Below are 18,663 nucleotides of genomic sequence, written 5' to 3'. Positions count from 1 at the left end.
CAGGCACAGCTGTCTGGCTGGCACCCTAGGATCCAAAAGAAAGATGCTAGTGCAGCCATCTGGGACTTGGAAGCAGGGGACCCTGACAGTTAACCCCTTCAGGCCTGCAATGGTGATAAAAATCACCATCCTCACATGGAACAGTGCTTCCAGCTTTGAGAGCAATCACAGGGCAGGCACTACAGTTCTCTTCAGTGTGAGCTGGACCCCAGCCATACCCTTCCCCTGGTGTGAGCAGGTGTACCCAGTATCCTCTGGACCCTTAGTGTGGACTCCAGATCTGTCTGGGACCCCAGTGACTTTTTTTTCACCTACCACCACACCTGACCAAGAGTATGAAGACAGTCCCTCCTCTGTCCACAGGAAGTTCTTCTGAGCTCCAATTCCCCAGACCACCTCCTGCCTCTGAGCCTGTGCCTGGCAGGAGCCCAGCCTAGGTAACAAGCTACGGAACTCTACCAGTCATGCTGCAGAGGTCTGACCCATTCTTTAGGCCTTTTTGTCTGAGGAGACTTCAGAGTCCTTGTTGAAGACTGATGAGGAATACTCTGAGTATTGTAGTAAACACAGGGACAAAATTCATCCTTCAACTCACACAGGGGACTGAATTCATGTCTGGGTGTTGATGTCCAGAGTCACAGTGCTTGGCTCAGGGCCTGCTCCAGGATGCCAAGCAGACAGTATTTTGAACATCCCTGACCTCACCCTGCAGCTTCTGGGACAAACACATGCACTTGGGCTCCACTTGCCCAAGGCTTCCTTTTCAGGAAGGGCGTGGGGTTGGTACAACCACGTGCCTCCCAAAGCCAATGCCTGACACCCACTGCCCATGGCACCCAGCATCTGGATACCATCCCAGCATCTGAACAAAGTGTCTTTTATTAATGACGTACAAATAAAACTGATACAAAGAGAGATGTTTCCCCCCTTTGATTCCAGTGATAAGTTCTAGGAAAAAATATATAAAACAAGAAATTTATCTTCCAACTTTCTGCTAAAAGACAAAAAAACCCAAAAAACCTCCAGAAAGTGTTAAAAAGAACCATACACATTTAACAGCAACAAAAATAACCTGAAATGGGATAGGTTCACTAAAACAAAACAAAAACCTTTAAAAACATTTTAATGTGTCCTGAACAAAAACCAAGAGCCTGGTACAGCAGGCTAGACCTTCTGTTTCTCAAAATCATGAGGAGGGTGGAAGATGAAGTATGCCTGATAAATCATTGGGCTCAACACCCACAGGAGATCTGCTGGTCTTGGCCACCATCCCTCTGGTCCAGTGAGATCCTGAAGGGCCCTTTGGGATGTGGCCTGCAGAGGGTGAGGAGCAGGGCAGGCACTACGCACCATGAGAGCCCTGGTGCCAGGTGTCCAGTGACTGGAGACAAGACACTCAATTCACCTCACATGGGGCTTATACTGGGGGTTCCTTTTGGTCCCCCTAAGTGGGAGGTATCAGAAATTCATGATCTAAGACAGATGAGGATCAGGAGTAACTCTTCCAAGCATGTCCATGTTTCATGATTCTTGGAAGGAGCCTACCAATCCCCTCTGGGCAGCTTCAACTCTCACCAGGGGTACAGCCCCAGAATCTAGTAGGCCAGGCAAAGGTAGACCTATTCCAGTGTAAAGCTGCAAGGCCCTCTGCAAGGCAAGGCTGACAGGGCTGAGAACAGCACGGGGTGCTCAAGAGGACAGATCATGGCAAAAAAGGTCCCTCCATGCCCAGGCTACCGCGCAAGCAAGGATCTGGTTGAGAGGCGACTGCTCTGGGGAGACTTGCCAGGACAGCCAGGCAGGCAGGCATCAGGGGTGAGGTGAGCGGACTGAGGTCAGGAAGAGTCTCAGAGCAATCACAGGTAAGCTCTCTGTCATGTCCCAAGGCAGACCTCAGGGCGGCAACGGGGAAGTGGCAGGTGTGTGTTCCTAGGTGAGGATTTGGTTTTGCTTCCTTGGAAGAACATGGCCCAGAGGTCAGGATGAGTTCAAGTTCTAAGCCTGCATCTCTTCATCCTCTGAAGAGGAAGGCCTTCTGGCTCCGGCCTGCCACTGTAGGGTGACACCAGTAACAGAAAAGCAGCTGTGAGCCACTGAAAGGCATTCCTGATGTATCCTAGTGGGGCCAGGACAGTGGCACAAGTGCCTCACTGAGGCAGTGAGGGACAGGGCTAGGGAAAACAGGCTAAGGGGCCTGCTGCTGGCTGGGGCTCCTCAAACTGGGGGGGGGGGGTGTAACCCCCCTCCAGAGAGCTATCAGCACCAAGAGGAGGAGGAAATGGTAGACAATACCAGGAAGGAGGGGTCCATCTGGGGGAGAAGAGGGGCTCCCTGATGTTACTCCCCTTGAGACTAAGAACAGAGGTATCTGGGCTGAAGTCAGAAGTGTGAGAACAGGCAGGACTGTGACTTCCTTCTTGAGTAAAAAGGCTGAGTCAAGATCAGGAGAAATGCAGCAAAATCCAAAGGCCCAGAGACGCCGCATCCCTTCGGCAAACACAGAAGAGACTGACAGACCGCTCTTCCTGGTCTTCTCTGTCACACTGACAGTGATGGAGACACAGTCTCCCCCCTGAGACTCCACCCTGTGGCGCTCTGAGGACACGGAACGAACCCCTGCATCTTGGCATCAAAGAGCTACATGGTCTCCAGGAGAGTACTTGGTTCCCAGAGTAAAAATGTCCAAGGGCTGTTGTGTACCCAGATCTGCATTCAATCCTTTCTGGGGACCGGAAGACTTCAGGTCTTTCACAAAAGTGGGTATAAACATTCCATTTGTCCATATGGAGCATGGTGTGGGGCCCTGTCAGGAATCCAGCTGCAGACAAGTGGGGAACCTTCCATTTTAGGGGCCCAAGAGCTAATCAAGGAGGCAGCCACTGAACAAGGGTGGGCTCAGTGGCCAACCGATCACCCTTCTCACAGCACCCTCTCCCTCTGTGTTCCCTCCTAGCACTCTGCTTTTCCAGGAGGGGGTGGAAAAGCAGCAGGGGTCACTGCTCCCCAGGGTACGCTGGCTCATGCAGGGCTAAGACACCCACAGCTCCAGGGGTACCTGGCAAGTGGCTTAAGACCAGGGAAGAGGACAGGCCTAAGGAGAGTGACTTCACTTGCAAGTGGTTCTGGGAGTTCAGTGGCAACAACCACCACAGTGCCCGCCTGTGTGGGAATGCTGACTGTCCCCAAACTTGGTCCTCCGGCTCAGTATCTCGTAGGAGCAGTCCTCCCCACAGCAACCAGACATGCTAGGGGAAGAGTCATCGATTTCAAACCTGCAACACAGACAGGAGAAAGTGTTGGCTGCTGGCTTTGCTCCCAAGCTGCCAACTTCTACAGCAGTTCTGTGACCTGTGGAACAGGCACAGGGACCAAGTCAAAGGACACTGGCACACCATCTCGCAAACCCCAATCCCCAAACCACCAATGTATCGGGAGGAGGAGAAGCAGGCACCTGGGAACCAGCAGAGGGAGTACCCTAACCACCCAAGACCACACCAGAGCCTTGCTCCTTACTGCAGTGCCTCTCGGAAGAACTGATAGGCGCCATGATTGTGTTTAAATACAGTTAGCATCACCTTCTTCATCTGTGTGCTGAAAGAGAGCATCTTTTAGAAACAGAATCAAGGGGCTAGAGGGATGGCTCAGCAGTGAAGAACACTTCCGCTCTTCCAGAGGACCAGAGTTCATTTTCCAGCCGCAGGGTGGCTCACACCCACCCTCCTTCAACTCAAGATCCAGAGTATTCTGGCCTCTTCAGGCAATGCACTCACATGGCAGACATGCATATACACAATAAAGATATGTAAAATGAAATAAATATATATTTGTTTGTTTGATTTTTAAATGTATGAGTGCTCTAGCTGCATGTATGCCTTTATGCCAGAAGAGGGCATCAGATCCCACTAGAGAGGGTTGTGAGCTACCATGTGGTTGCTGGGAATTGAACTGAGGACCCCTGGATGAGCAGCCAGTGAGTCATCTCTGATGACTCTGAGCCATCTCTCCAGCCCCAAAGATATATCTTAAACAAACAAACAAACACACACACACACACACACACACACACACACACACACACACACACACACACACACACACACACGGTTTGGAGAAACATCTCAGGAGTTAGAAACACTGGTTGTTTTAATCTTTAGCCCTGACACAGTGGTGCATAGCCATCTGCAACCCTAGTTCCAAGGAATCTGATGCCCTCCTCAGGCCTTCAAAGGTACCAAGCACAAACACGGTACATACACACACACACAGGAAAAACACCCATACCCTCATAAAAATGAAAAACAAGCTGGAAGCCAGCGTTAGTGGTGCACGCCTTTAATCCCAGTACTTGGGAGGCAGAGGCAGGGGGATCTCTTTGAGTTCCAGGAGAGCCAGGGCTACCCAGAGAAACCCTGTCTCCAACAACAACAACAAAGCTCATCAACAAAACAACACGGAACAGAGCCTAAGTCAGGCCTCCTCTCTCTCTCCCTTCTGTCCTGCAGCCCCTCCTCCAGCCTGCAGAGGTCCTGGGAACCTGGGCACTGAGACCCTCCCACCACTGCAGGTCGTCAGTGCCCCAGTGTCAGGGATCTGCCCTATTTGCTCTCTAACCCGGAGCCACAGCAAAGCAGGGTCAGCCTTCTGACAGGGTCTGGATGCCCCTTCCTCCAAGAAAGCCCATGGTCAGAGGCTTCCTTGGTGCAGCTCTTTCCCCAGCTCTGCAGCCGCCCTTACCTGTTGGCCATGAGCTGCAGGATCTGAATGAGGAACTTCCCTAGGCCTTTCCGCCGTACCTTGCTTTCCAACTGCACTTCGTAGCTAACAAAGAAAGCGGAGGAGTGAGTGCACACGACGGTGCCCGAGAGAGGGTCCAGGTCCACAGCAGGAGTCTGCAGCTCCCAGGTAGCCCTCAGATCCAGACAGGCTCAGTGGGCTCTGCCACTTGGTCTCCTCCCTCTACCCACGTTAAGTCTCGATTCCTACCAGTACAGGACTTCATCCCCGCACTCCACATCAAATCGGAAGTGAGAAAAGGCAACTGGGATGGAACTGTTTTCCCAAGCAATGAGGTACCAGGCTCGGTCATCAGTCATTTCCTCCCGTTTCTCTCGGTCCTTCCAGCCCCACTCACTTTGCTCATACCTGAGGAGTTGGGGCAATCAGGACGGGGACCTTGGAAGAAAGTCACTGGGGTGCAGGGCTGCCCTCAGTGGGGCCATGCTTACATAGTCTGCATATTGGTTTTGGTGAGGTCGAAGGCCCAATCCACAGTGGCTGGCTCCAATCCAGATACTCGTTTACATTCAATGGAGACATTCAACCTGAGAAGCAGACAGAAGGCATCAGGCCTAGGGTTCTCATCAGGACACTGCTATTCTTCCCTGGAAGAATAGGGAGGCATGCCAGTCTCAGACACCCTAGAGTGAAAAGCCAAGTTTTCCAGACCTAGGATTAACAACTGTCATCACATGGCCACCACCCTGCCTCAGGGCCCATTTCCTGCCTCACCTGTAGTGTCTTTATCAGACTCACTCTGTCAACTGCTCTCCTTCTCGGCTACCTCTCTGCTTTCCCCTACCTGCTCAGTCTCCATTTCTAATAATTACCAGAAACACTCTGCTCCCTAGCTGTTTGTAGGCACTAGTCCTGCTAACTGTAGCTTTGCCCCTCCTCTCACTGGGCTCTCACAGGACCAGGCCTCTCTTAGCTACCTATCATTCCTTCACAGCAGCTGAGTGAGCTGGCCTTTCTAGAAGAGCCCTCACCCAGCCCAGTCCCACTGGCCTCTTCCTCCTGACACCCAGTGGGGACTGAGAGCTGGTTACACAGGCGGAATAGTGTATAAATCACTGCTCTAGGCACTAAGGTCCCTCTTTCCAATGAGATGGAGGGGAACTAGTCTGAAAACTCAAGCTTTTACAGAAGAAAAAACAAAAAACAAAAGAAGATCAGTTGCTGCTCTTCCAAGACCTGAGTTTGGCACTCAGCACCCACATCAGGCCATTCACAATGGCTTGTAACTGGAGCTCCGGAGTCAGTCTGGTACCCTGATCTCAGGACACTTGCATACATACCAACATACATACATACAATTGAAAATACAATGAAACAAATACTTAGTTATTTCACACTGAGTGGGGGGGGGGGCACACCTTTAGTCTCAGTACTCAGGAGGCAGAGACAGACAGATCTGACAGTCCGAATCCGTTTGGTCTACATAGCAAGCTAGTTCTGGCCATCCGAGGCTATATTGTGAGACCCTGTCTTGAAACACACACAAAAAAGGTTTGAGTGTATGTGTGGTGTGTATGAGTGAAGACTCACACAGAGGTCAGAGGGCAATTTTAGGAAACAAGTTTTCTTCTTCTCCGATGGGATATCTGGGGATCAGACTCAGGTCATCGAGTTTGTGTGGCAAGCACTTACCTGCAGAACCAGCTCATCAGCCTTTTTGTTTGTTTGGAAACAGGCTTCCTCTGTGTAGCTCTGGCTGTCCTGAAATTTACTATATAGACCAGGCTGGCCTTGAACTCAAGCAATAAGCCTGCCTCTGCCTCTTGAGTACCCGAATTAAAGGAATGCACCATCACCCCCAGGCAGTCCTTTTTTTTCAGATACAGGGTCTCACTATGTACCTCAGACTAACTTTGGATTCATGAGTCTTCTGTTTTAGTCTCCCAACTACTAAAGCGATAGGCACTCCCGTCTAAAATTAAGCCTTTAAGAACTCCCACATCAGCATCTCTCAGGAGCCTTTGACACAATCTTCCCAATGGAAGTTCCCACTGAAATCCACCGCCATCTCTGCTGAATGGCAAGATCTTAACCTCCTGCCTTGGAAGAGCCTTTCTTCACAAGAACCAACATGTTAGAACCATCCAAATCCAGCTCTGTACCTCTTGGCTAGAAAATACCCAAAGTCCAGGCCACTGTGATCTGCATTCTTTTATTTTTTTGGTTTTATGAGCCAGGGTCTCTCCATGAAGTTCAGGCTGGCCTTGAATCAGTATGCAACCCTCAAACTCATGGGAAGCCTCCCCGTGTCAGCTTCTCAAGTGCTATCGCAGGCAGGCATGTTGAAGAAAGATCACAGCTACAGGAACCATATGAAAAAACAAGGCACTAAAACAGTCGAGCCTGCTGGTGTGGCCTGCTTCAGAGCAGGTTCAGATTTCTGGAAGTCAATAGAAGCCCAGCACGTGAAAACACTAAGAAAAATCACAGAAGCGATCCCTAAACCATGCCATGACTTCCCAGAAATGGAATAACAAAGCTGCTACAAGAACTGTCACATGTCAGATCCCAGATGGGAAGAGGTAAGAGTAAGTGAATTGATTCATGATTGCCACATAGCTATAAAAGGCCATAAGGCTTCTGGAATCTACACAGCCGTCCCTCTCCTCCTCGTTTACTTTCTACCTGGGTATTAGCTCATCTTAGCACACCTCTTAAACTCTAGCATTACCCTATTTGACAGGCAAGAAACCAAGGCTTACAGTGCATGAGTGGCTTATTCCAGGGGCATAATGCAAAGTCCAGCCACTCTTCACCATAATGGAGAAACTGTAGCCTCTGACCTTCCTGAAGCAAGCCAGCACAGTACAAAAACACCACTCAGGAAGAGACAGGGGAAGAGTCTGCAACCCAGAAGCAAATGTCAGCTGGAACAGCAGTCACGACAGCCATAGTTACCATCAGCAGGCTCCATGGACCAGCGCTTTGGACCTAACCCTTCTAACTCCTCCTCCGAAGGAAGGAAGGAAGGAAGGAAGGGAGCATTAGACCCCGATCTTTTTCTCTCTTCTCTTTTACTCTCTGTTTTCAGTGTCTTACTGTATAGCCTAGGCTGGTCTCAAACTCATGATCCTTTTGCCTCTCCAAGCCAAGTTTTTAGAACCATTATAAAACTGAGGTAAGACAGGCTAAGTGATTACATACTGTATACTCAAGGAAAAAACACTTAATTGGGAATTAAAAGCTCCTTCGGATGTGAGGGCATACTCCATAAACTCAGAAACCTCATTCAAACTTTTGGGGCCTCAATTTCCCAATCATAAAATGGGACAGTAGGCCAACAAGTTTCCAAGTTTCATCTTATTCTTTTTTTTTGTTGTTTTGTTTTTTTGAGACAGGGTTTCTCTGTGTAGCTCTGGCTGTCCTAGAAACTAGCTCTGTAGACCAGGCTGGCCTTGAACTCACAGAGATCTGCCTGCCTCTGTCTCCCAAGTGCTGGGATTAAAGGCGTACACCACCACTGTCTGGCTTTACTTGATTCTTTGAACAGAGAAAATTGTAAGTCCTAAAGGGCTATCAGTCCTCACCTGTGCAACCTCAATGACACATAATCTTTGCACACCTACCAATTCCTACATCATTTTAACCGGGAGACAAAACCAATAGAAGGTAACCAGCCAGTTGTTACCTTTTCATAATGGAGGAAAACATGCAAGACTCTGGAGGAGTGAACGCCCAAGGACCCCCAGAAAATAATTATTAGGAATGCTAAGCACAACTCACCCATTGCGGTCATACTTCTTGAAGACTGGGAACGCCTCCAGAGGGTCTCCAAGCTGTGGAGAGAAAGCAGACAGAGATGAAGGAAGACACTGGTGAGGAGACCATGATGTCAGCTTTATGTGGTGGAAGAGAAGGGACACCACTAGCCTGTGGCATAATACCTGCCCTGTGTAGCTATCCCAGGAAAGAGGTCGCTGATCTGCTTGAGTGCTTCAGGAACAAGACTGCCAACTAACTATAACCTGTCCATCACCCCGGATAGAAAAGCACGGCCTTGAAGGGCATCCTTCAGAGGCACAGCTCTCTACCAAGATGGAGATTAATAAAAAGTGACCTAGTGGGTTGGAGAGATGGCTCAGGGGTTAAGAGTGTTTACTGCACTTCCAGAGGGCCTGAGTTCATTTCCTAACACCCATATAGGGCAGCTTACAACTTCCAGTAACACCAGCTCCAGGGGACTTTAAAGCTTCTGCCCCCCATGGACACCCACACTCATGGGCACCCACCCTCAACAAAATTAGGTTTAAAAGCAATGTGAAATATCGCATGAGGCAGGAAGGCCACCAAGGCCAAACCCTTTGCTCAGACTGAAAGCTCCCAGGCCCCCAGGAGCCGACTCCCAGCTGCTGCTTCTCTGACTATAGCCCCAGGACAAGGCCTCTGAAGCCTTAGGTAAAGCAGAGCTTATAGCACCCGGGGGTAGCCAGGAACCTCTGAAAGAAGGAAGGGTTAAGAACAACATGTGCTGTGTCTCATGAGGGAGATTTCCTCACCCAAAAGCAAACTAGCAAAAAATCTTCCCCAGTTGCATATCAGGAAGACCCGTAGACACTTCACACTCCCCACCCCACCCCCGCCCCGCCCCCATCTGAGCCAAGCACAGCCCTCCTCCCAACTCTGCCTGGGCATAGGCTGGTGTGTACAGTGCCACAGATCTGCCACTGGGTGGCGCCAAGAAGTCAAATAAAAAACCAAGCTAAAGTTGAGGGTAGAAGTGAGAAGGCGAGTTACCCTGTTGGCAGCATCCACTTTCGCACAGACAGCATCCATGGCTGCTCGCTCCTCCAACCGCTTCTGTTTCTTCTCCTTGGCCTTGCTGGACTTTCTCTGCCAACAAGGAAAACACCACCACTTGAAGGGCTGTGGCTAAGCCCCCAGAGGAACCCAAGGGGCCTTGTACCCCTTGACCTGGCCCTGCAACAGGAAACCTGGGTGTGTGGCCCAGCAGGGAACACTGTTCCCTCATGGTCCTGAGGTCAAAGTGGAGAGGTAGGGATCATTAGACTTCTTAGCTTCCTTCCAGGAAGAGCACTCATCTAGCTGTGTGATCCTGGGGAGTGACGACCATCCTGCAGCCTGTTGGCCCAGCATCCACTTTCAGGAACATTTAGGGGAGCTTTCTGGGATGTGAGGTGGCCCCAGACCACTGTCCCTTTATATCTTCTGACTCCAAGAGACACAGCCCTGTGGACTCAGGATCATATGCACATGAGGGCCAGGGCACATTGGCTTCAAGACACAGTACAGAGTCACTTCTGGAAGCTCTGCCCAGCAAAGGCCAACAAGTGGCAGGCACACCACGCACCTGTTGATGACAAAGCTGGACTGAAGGCCTCATGGGTTCACCTCAGGGCAAAGGTGCCACATGGTCAGCAAGACCAAGCTGCAGGGCCATGACAGCAGAGACAAGCAAAGGCAAGCTGTCCTTACCTGCATCTTCACCAGACCCTATTGGAAGGCTAATGTGGGCTTTCTCAAAACCCCTCCTCCATGGAGGGCAGCAGGGGAAGAGGGTGGTCTCATACTGTAGCTCAGGCAGGTCTCCAACTCAACAGTAATCGTCCTGCTTCAGTCTCCCAAGTCTAGGATTATAGGTGTAAGCCATGGCCCCAGCTTCTCATCAAAGGTGCTTGCTCCTCTTTCCCTGCCAGATCCTAGAACAAAAGAGCCTCATGCCCTCGACTGAGAGTAAGGCTTCCAATACCTGCCTGGTGCTGTCACTAGGGCTACAGAAAGGTGCTTACTGACAGCTCTTGTTCACCCTCCAGGGAGGACCTGGCACCCCTATCTCCTGACTCCAGCCCTACCTCTCCTACAGCTCACTGCAAAGAGGTCAAACAACATCAATGCCAATGTGACCATGGCACTGCCTGGCCCTAGGACAGGGCACTAAACAATCCACATTCACATGAATTGAAAACCAGCTGTTACACAGCTGGGCAAGTTCCAAAGCATAACTTCAGCCTGGTTGTTCTAAGAAACAACATTGCTTAACTCTTGCTTAGCAACCAGAAGGTGAAAGAATTAGACACAGAACTCATAAGATTCTTCTGGCAGGCAAAATGCCAAAGTGCCAGCACCATCTACTACTTCCCAGTAGTATGCCAGGAGCCAGGCTAGCTCTCATGTCTCACCTCCACTGAGAAAGGCATATAAAGAGTAGAGCAGAATTTTGCCTTCGTGGTGCTGGGGGTGGAACTCAGGGCCTTGTGCATGTCAGGCCAGTGATCTAACACCTAGCTACACCCCCAAACCGAGGCTGTCTTCACAGACATGCCAAAGGGAACAGAAGTGGCCCCTCTCCCAGACAGGCTTTCCAGTATTCATTTTTCCTCTGGGAATCTGGGCTTCAGGACAACACTGAAATTTGTTAACAAAAGACTTTCACAGAATACATGGTTCAAGGCTCAGAGTGGAAACCATCACTTACCTCTACCCATTAACAAACTGAGGCTCAAGGGAACATGACTCATGCACAGTTCCCCAGGGGTCAGGGGCCAGGCCACAGACGCAGTGTCTGTGCAGCAGGCCACCTGTCTCCCAGGGGCAGAAGCACATCTAGACTTCAACTCAGTCACCAAACAAAGACCTTCTCATATCCCTGCAGAGATAAAGCTCGAGGCCTCAGGTGCTCTCAGGCAACCACTCAGCAACTCATGTCTTGATGCCTATCTAGCTGGGAATGGATCTCCAACGGTGCCACCTCACACCCTACCTCCACGCTAAGGCAGGAACAAGGAAAAGGGAAAGGACAGACAAAAGTCTCCAGAGCTTCCCATCTATCAGACCAGGCTATGCCCCACCTACCACCCCGAATGACCATCTGAACATCTCCAGGGAGACTGGGATGCAACATACCTTCACCTTCACAGCAGAGAGAAGGCCCTTCTCCACCCTGCCAAGCCAACAGATTGTCAAACACAGTGTGGGGCGGGAGTAAAGGTGCTGGAAGGCAAGTGTGACTCCCAGGCCCCTAAAAGCATGAAACCCAGATTCCCTCCACAGCACCTCATTTCTGAACGTACGTAGTTCCTAAGACTTGTTATGCAGGCTGACTGGTGAGCCAGGCAACCCTCAAATTGAGGCCCAAGGCTGCCACCGAAGACTGAGATAATGAAAAGACCCCTTAAGCACTTGGCTGCCGGCACAGAGTGAGAGGTGGAGGCAGGCTGTAGCAGGCTGGGCCACACAGGCAGGGGCTCTCCCTCAGCCCCAGCAAGCACCAGTTAGAGTGGTCTCCCACTGTTCCAATTAGCTTCACTGCAGCCTCGTGGAGGTAAGGCTGTCCTGCAGGGACGAGGGAAACCTTGCCTAATTAAAATGGGAAATAAGCACAGTGAACAGTAAAGCTCATTGTGGTTAAGTGTCTTTCCCAAGGGAGCTTTATATAATAAAAAGAGTGGGATTTTGAGTCAAGAGACCTGGATTTGATTCTCAGCTCTTTCACTTGATAGCTGTGACTTTAGGCATGTTACCTAAAATCCTTTTGGTAGTTATTCAATTTGTCAAAACCTCAGTCTCCTCAACCATAGACTGGAGCTGCTATATAGATAAAATGGTCCTATACATCAGACAGTCTCCTTCTGACTGTACCTGTGCTAGGACCCACCCTCCTTCATGACAAGGAACTGCGTTACACTGAGCTGTACCTCCAGCTTTAGAAACGGTTTGTTTACAGGAACCACTACGCTGGACACTCTGCTAGTGCATTTGGGGGAGGGGGTGGCAGTAGGAACAGGATCTCCTATAGCCCAGGTTGGTCCCTAACTTGCTATGTAACTAAGGCTGACCCTGAACTTCTGCTCCTCCTGCCTCTACTTCCTGAGTGCTGGAGTTACAGGCTTCTGTCACTTCACCCAGTTTATATGGTACTAGGATCAAAGCCAGCACTTCATGCATGGTAGGCAGGCACTCTACACACAGCTAAGTATCCCTAGTCCCCTGCCACTGCTTTTCCAAAGAGCACGTGTTTGACAGCTCAGCTCTGACAAGAAACCTGAGGCTTAGAGAAGCTACTAACTCAAGTCATAGAGCCAGCAGAGTTCTGAGAGGTCTTATCAACTTCCCTTGGACTCAGCTCCACCAGGCAGGGGTGGATCTACTTTACTTACCAGTGTATGCAGCCAGTGCTCACAAACAGGACATCCAAGATTCAAATTTAGGCTCGAACTGTAAAGTGTAAGTCCCTCCCACGACATCCCATGTAGCTGTTTATGCTATGTAAATACTGCTTTCACTGGGTAGCTGCAGATCTCATCTCCCTTTACTACTCTGGTTAAAGCAGTAACTCTACACAGTTCTAAGAGGCCCAGGAATCACGAAGAGAAATGAGAAAACAAAACAAAGCAAAAAACAGCAACACCACACACAAGCGGCTGCTTCCGGAGATTTAGCATCGCTTAGATTTCGGTGCCAATGCTTCTGTCCAGCTGGTTTTGGCGATGAGAGAGAGATCTAACATCTAACTCAAATGGATGAGTAGCAGCTGGTGCACAAGAACCTTGGAGAAGCTGGCGGCGGCGGCGGCACATGTCTGTAATCCCAGCACTCGGGAGGCAGAGGCAGGAGGATCTCTGAGTTCGAGGCCAGCCTGGTCTACAGAGTGAGTTCCAGGACAGTCAAGGATACAGAGAGAAACCCTGTCTCAAGGGAAAAAAGAAAGAACCTTGGAGAGGTGCTCCACCTGGTGTGGCTCTCACTTAGCCTGGGGTAAAAAAGCAGGGTACTACCTCCTGTGGGAATGGGGGTATGAGGGCGGGGCCTGATGAGAGTAATCGGAGGGCTGCAGATCTGAGCCAGTGAGGCAATTCAAGTCTCTGCTGCTTTTTCAGGCCAGCAGGCACTCGGAAGGAGGCTGTTGTGAGAAACATCTCCAAAGTATGAGCAATAGAGTGGGACCCAAAAGAAGCAAAGTCTGCAGTGTATCTGGGTCCTACTACTTCATGCCACCAATGAGGAAGTAGAGAAACTGAGGCACGTTTCCCTTCTTGCTGAGGGCTTAGTCTGCAATGGCTGATTCTGGGCAAAGCATTAGTAATACTAAAAACTTGAATTTCATTTAGTTTCAACAACAGCTGGGGCCTAGGATCACTTACTAAAATCTAAGTTAAATATGCCAAGGTCTCTAAGCTTGATTTTCTTTATATTAGGTAACAGCAGTAAAAATTACTGCCTGAACTATGACAAATGCTTTGGGAGTATTTTTTTTTTCAATGCTGGAGATTGAACTCAGGGCCTCACCTATGCTAAGCACACACTCTACTACAGTTATATAACCCCAGACCCCCAAGGTTTGTTTTGACATGGATTCCCAAAAAGTGTTTTGACACAGGTTAGATTATTTTCATCTAATAAGCTGATTTGTTTGTGAAAAAAGAAAAAAAAAAAACTAGGTTAGTGACAGTAGGGACAAACCCAAGGGGATAAAAATAGCACCAATCTATTTTAGATCACTAAAGTGAGTTTGAGAATATAAGCAAAATAGCAGCCCGGCTTCTAAGGCGCCTAGCGGGCTATTCACATCCATTATCTTGTTTAATTTTCACCACTGTCCTAAGAGGGAGGTCATGTGCATCACACAGATGCAGAGAATGCGATCAAGAAAGGCCTCATCACTGCCAGTGTCATGCCGCTGGCCCCTGAAGATGGGGCTGCCACTGAGTCATCCGGTTCCAAAGTCAGGACTCCCTAAAGGTGCTGCAAATACCACAGAACCCTAATAAGCCAGGATCAGGAAGGGCCGGTTACATTTTTAGGAGTGTGAACTCAAATACGAGAGACTGTTTTTGCCCAACCCTAGATCTGCACATTCCAGGAAAGGCCACGGAAATGCATCTTCTTACTGCCAGCGCTTAACAGGTGGTTACTATGCATCCTGGCCGGGGCCATCACCAGTGGCTCCATCCTCCCTGCTCATCCGTACGTACACCTCCACCCTCTCTCCCGTTGCAAGCCACCTGCAGTGACTTGACTAAGAACAATCTAACCCTTCTAAGACCCACTTTACTGCAGCCAGGGGCTGAACCGGCAGGCCTCTGTGGGAAGGAAGACTATATTTTATCAGGAGCAAGAGGAAGCTGGTAACGACGGTTCAAGAGTGTAGCGGAACAGGCTGGGCTGAGGCTTGAGCAGCGGGAAGCAGATTCCACTGGGGGCTCCGGAGACGCGGGATGGGGTCCAGCGCCCAAGCCATTGTAAGTGTGACCTTGGCCGTGCGCCTTCTTGTCTCCTGGCCTCAGTTTCCTACAAGTCTGGATTGCAGGAAACCGCTGGGGACCCTGACAGCCAGATGATGAGTGACCTCAAGGAGCAAGAGGCTAACCTCAGGGACGCAAAGGGGCTTGGGTGTGGGGAGACCCACAAGGAGGTCAGAAAGGAAGGAAGGGGCAGGAGGGGCGCGGGGCGCGGGGGGCGGGAGGGAGAAGGGGACTCCAAGAGGATTCCTGGGCTAGGCTCAACCCTGGGGGGCCCTTACAACAGGCTCTGGTCAAGTGGGGGTCGGGGGTTACGTGAGGCTGGAGGGGGTCAGGGTCACGTGAGGGGGATTCAAGAAACAATGAGGACGCGGAGGATGAAGGGCAGCTGTGTACTTCCCATTACTTCTCCAGCCTCACTTACCCCCATGGTTGCGGCGGCGGCGGCGGCGACCCTCGGCTCCTCCTCGCACTTGCCGGTAGGGAGGCGGCAACGGCGGCGGCCCGGCGACAGCGGAGCGGCGGGCCGCGCACTGCGCATGCGCGTCACGGATCCCCCGCGCGTCCGAGCGGGCCCCGCGCCGGCGCAGAACCGGACAGGGGTGGGCGGCGAGCGCGAAGGCGCGCAGGTGGAGCGGTCGCCGTGCGCGCGGAGGGCCTGAGACCAGAAAGGCGGGAGGCGCGGCGGAGCGTCGCGCTAGGAATGACGCGCACGCCCCGGTCCCGCCCCTTCTCCAGGGCGCGTCTGTAGCTATGGAAACGACCACGCGGAGCAGAAGGGCGCGCGCTGGCCTGGAGCCGCGCGCCTCGTAGAGGTTCCGCGGGCGCTGGCGCGGGCCGCCTTCGCGGGCGCGCGGGCACAGTTAAGTCTCTGCAGGCGTTCCGCTTTCTAGAAGCTGACCCTCGGCATTGCATGCGTTTTCTAACCAGTCCTACTATACTCATTCATCCTGCTCTACATGCATTCACACATCATTAACGTGCACCTATACTGTGCTGAACCCAGAGGACACAGAAGTCACTGCAGTCCTATTTCTGTTTAAAGGGAAAATGGGCGTGCAACTACTGTGTAAGAGTTGTCTAAAAGGCTGCTGTTAAAATAAGAACCCCGGATGTCCTCGGTCGTATTCATTTCAGTCTGTGCAAACTCCTGGGGAGTGTGACCTCCGCATAACCTTGCATAGGAATCATCTGGGGAGATGGGGCAGTTTGCAAACCCCTGAGACTAACCCAGGAATCTAGGGTAGGAACGAATCAGAGATTTAGCTTTCTTGTGATTTTTGTTTTGCTTGGTTTGGGTGTCCCCCACTTCCCCCGGCTTACCCGCCGCCGCCTCATACTGAGGGTTAAATCCAGGGCTAGGAGAGTTCTGTCACTGAGCTACAACCCCCACTCCAGAGTCTTCACTGATACACAAAATTAGAGAGGCAGCGCTCCAGACTTAAACTTCATGGATTTTTCAGATTTTAATCGTTATCCTACGTTTATTGCTCAGGGCTAAGTTGTAGCCCTGGCAACCTTCAGTGAATGCCTACTGCACCGTAGACACTGTTCTAGGCAGCAAAGAAAAGAATGCCAAGCCAGGTGTTGTAGCTCACACCTCTAATCCTAGCACTGTGGAAACAGAGCGGGGGTGGATCCCTGGAAGTTTGAGGCCATATTGGTCTATATAACAAATTTCAGTCCAGCCAGAGTTACTTGATGAAACTGTCCCCAGAAAAGAAAAAGGGGATGAAAAGGTAAGAGAAGGAAGGGATGGCTCAGCGGTTAAGACCACTGGCTGCTCTTCCAGAAGACCGGACTTCACTTCCCAGCACCCAACATGTTGGCTCACAGTTGTCTGTAAGTCCAGTTACAGGATCTGACGCCCTCTTCTGGTTTACACGGACACTGCATGCACGTGGTGCATAGAAATATATTAAGGCAAACACATAACATAGAATTTAAAAAAAGCCGGGCCGGGCGGTGGTGGCGCACGCCTTTAATCCCAGCACTCGGGAGGTAGAGGCAGGCGGATCTCTGTGAGTTCGAGGCCAGCCTGGTCTACAGCGCGAGATCCAGGAAAGGCGCAAAGCTACACAGAGAAACCCTGTCTCGAAAAACCAAAAAAAAAAAAAAAAAAAAAAAAGCCGGGCGGTGGTGGCGCACGCCTTTAATCCCAGCACTCCGGGGGCAGAGGCAGAGGCAGGCGGATCTCTGTGAGTTCAAGGCCAGCCTGGTCTACAAAGTGAGTTCCAGGAAAGGCGCAAAGCTACACAGAGAAACCCTGTCTCGAAAAACCATAATAATAATAATAATAATAATAATAATAAATAAAATTTCAAAAACTTTAATGAGAAAGAAAGAGAAGGAAGGAAAAAGTACAAAACAGGAAAGACACTGTTGGTATTTTCTAGAAAGGAGATAATAAACCAATTAAACAAATAATCTACACAGAACATTATGTGACCTAGATTTCATGAAGGGGAATAAAGCATGTCAGGAAAGGGCAGAGTTTATAGTTAAAACTAGGATGCTTGGGGAGGGCATCATGAGGTGGTAGTTGAGCTAAGATATATATATCATCCTATAACTAGCACTCGGGAGGCAGAGGCAGGCGGATCTTTGTGAGTTCAAGGCCAGTCTGGGCTACCAAGTGAGTTCCAGGAAAGGCACAAAGCCACACAGAGAAACCCTGTCTCGAAAAACCAACCCCCCCAAAAAAAAGAAAAAAACAAAGAAAAACAAAAAGACCTGCACCACCATGACCCAGCCAGAAATTCTATTTTTAATATTATTTAAAACCATCAAGAGAATGTAGGAAAATGAATGAATCTCCAGCCAGCTCCTTACCTGGAGGCCAGGAAATGTGTTGCTGATGGTCACTTGCTAGCACTCTGGGGGCCGGACTGGGAGAGGGGGCTAAGGTATGGGTGGGTAGAGAGGACATCTGGGTTAACTCTTGGAGGACAAGGCAGGAGTCCAACAGGAAAACCTGGAGGAGGGAGGCAATAGAGGCTCCAGTCAACTTCCTGCCAGGCTTTTCTCTTCTCCTTCCCTGCATCCATTGTCATGGTCTGCTCTCTGTCCCAACTCAGCCACCATGTCCCTTCTGCTACCTTGCTACACCCTCTCCCAGGCTTCTGGAGTTTTCTTGCTTTTGGTTTTTTACAGTATTGGGTATTGAAGCCGGAGCATCATTGAATTGCCTTTGAGCTATGTCCCCAGTCCTAAAGCAAGGAGTCTAGACAAACCCACCCCCACCAAGCCACCTGAGAAGACCAACACCCTATTATTGTCCCCAAGGCAGCATTCTCCTGGATGTCTTTAAATGCTGGCCCTTTCCTTGTTCAGGGCTTCCTAGGTCCTGGGTCTGGCCAAAGCCTGCCTTAGAGTCACGAGCAGCCAGGCTTTAAGCCCACTCTCTGCTGCTTACTGGCTTTGTTTCTTAACATTTCTCATTTCTTTTTTTTCTTTCCCCTTTTGGTTTTTCAAGACAGGGCTTCTCTGTGTAGCCCTGGCTTTCCTACTCATTCTGTAGACCAGGCTGGCCAGGCTGGCCAGGCTATCCTCCAACTCAGAGATCTACCTGCCTCTGCCTCCGGAGAGCTGGGATTAAAGTTGTGCACCACCACTGCCTGGCAGTTACTTAACATTTCTTTGGTTTGTTTGTTTGGTTTGTTTTGTTTGGAGA

The 18,663-nt window shown here is 50.4% G+C and overlaps 1 protein-coding gene across 2 annotated transcripts; it reads right to left on the bottom strand.

Moving 5' to 3' along the window:
- Positions 1-861: 861 nt before the first annotated feature.
- Positions 862-15,605, bottom strand: Naa40 (N-alpha-acetyltransferase 40, NatD catalytic subunit). 2 transcript variants are annotated; one of them, XM_052762038.1, is made up of 8 exons: positions 15,415-15,601; positions 9,529-9,624; positions 8,518-8,570; positions 5,226-5,321; positions 4,984-5,142; positions 4,735-4,818; positions 3,514-3,591; positions 862-3,272 (listed from the first exon to the last, which is right to left on the bottom strand). In XM_052762038.1, exons 1-8 carry the CDS (start codon positions 15,529-15,531, stop codon positions 3,131-3,133), a joined length of 825 nt encoding a protein of 274 aa, XP_052617998.1. In that variant the 5' UTR covers positions 15,532-15,601; the 3' UTR covers positions 862-3,130. The 2 variants fall into 2 exon arrangements, with proteins under 2 accessions (XP_052617998.1, XP_052617999.1); XM_052762039.1 differs by lacking the exon at positions 4,984-5,142 and having other exon boundaries at positions 15,415-15,605.
- Positions 15,606-18,663: the final 3,058 nt, after the last annotated feature.

This window comes from Peromyscus californicus, unplaced genomic scaffold (assembly GCF_007827085.1).
Source record: "Peromyscus californicus insignis strain IS unplaced genomic scaffold, ASM782708v3 Scaffold_4__1_contigs__length_199733344, whole genome shotgun sequence".
Classification (NCBI taxonomy): domain Eukaryota; kingdom Metazoa; phylum Chordata; class Mammalia; order Rodentia; family Cricetidae; genus Peromyscus; species Peromyscus californicus.
The sequence above is the reverse complement of the archived record's forward strand: the minus strand, read 5'-3'. Positions and strand labels throughout refer to the sequence as shown.

Bases quoted from the DNA above. Each gene is read 5' to 3' on its own strand.
- Naa40 (XM_052762038.1), bottom strand. From the start codon at position 15,531: ATGCGCAGTGCGCGGCCCGCCGCTCCGCTGTCGCCGGGCCGCCGCCGT. The intron at 9,625-15,414 runs GTAAGTGAGGCT...CCTTGTTGGCAG, and splicing joins CCGCCGCCGCAACCATGGGG to AGAAAGTCCAGCAAGGCCAA. The intron at 3,273-3,513 runs GTAAGGAGCAAG...TCTGTGTTGCAG, and splicing joins TTCTTCCGAGAGGCACTGCA to GTTTGAAATCGATGACTCTT.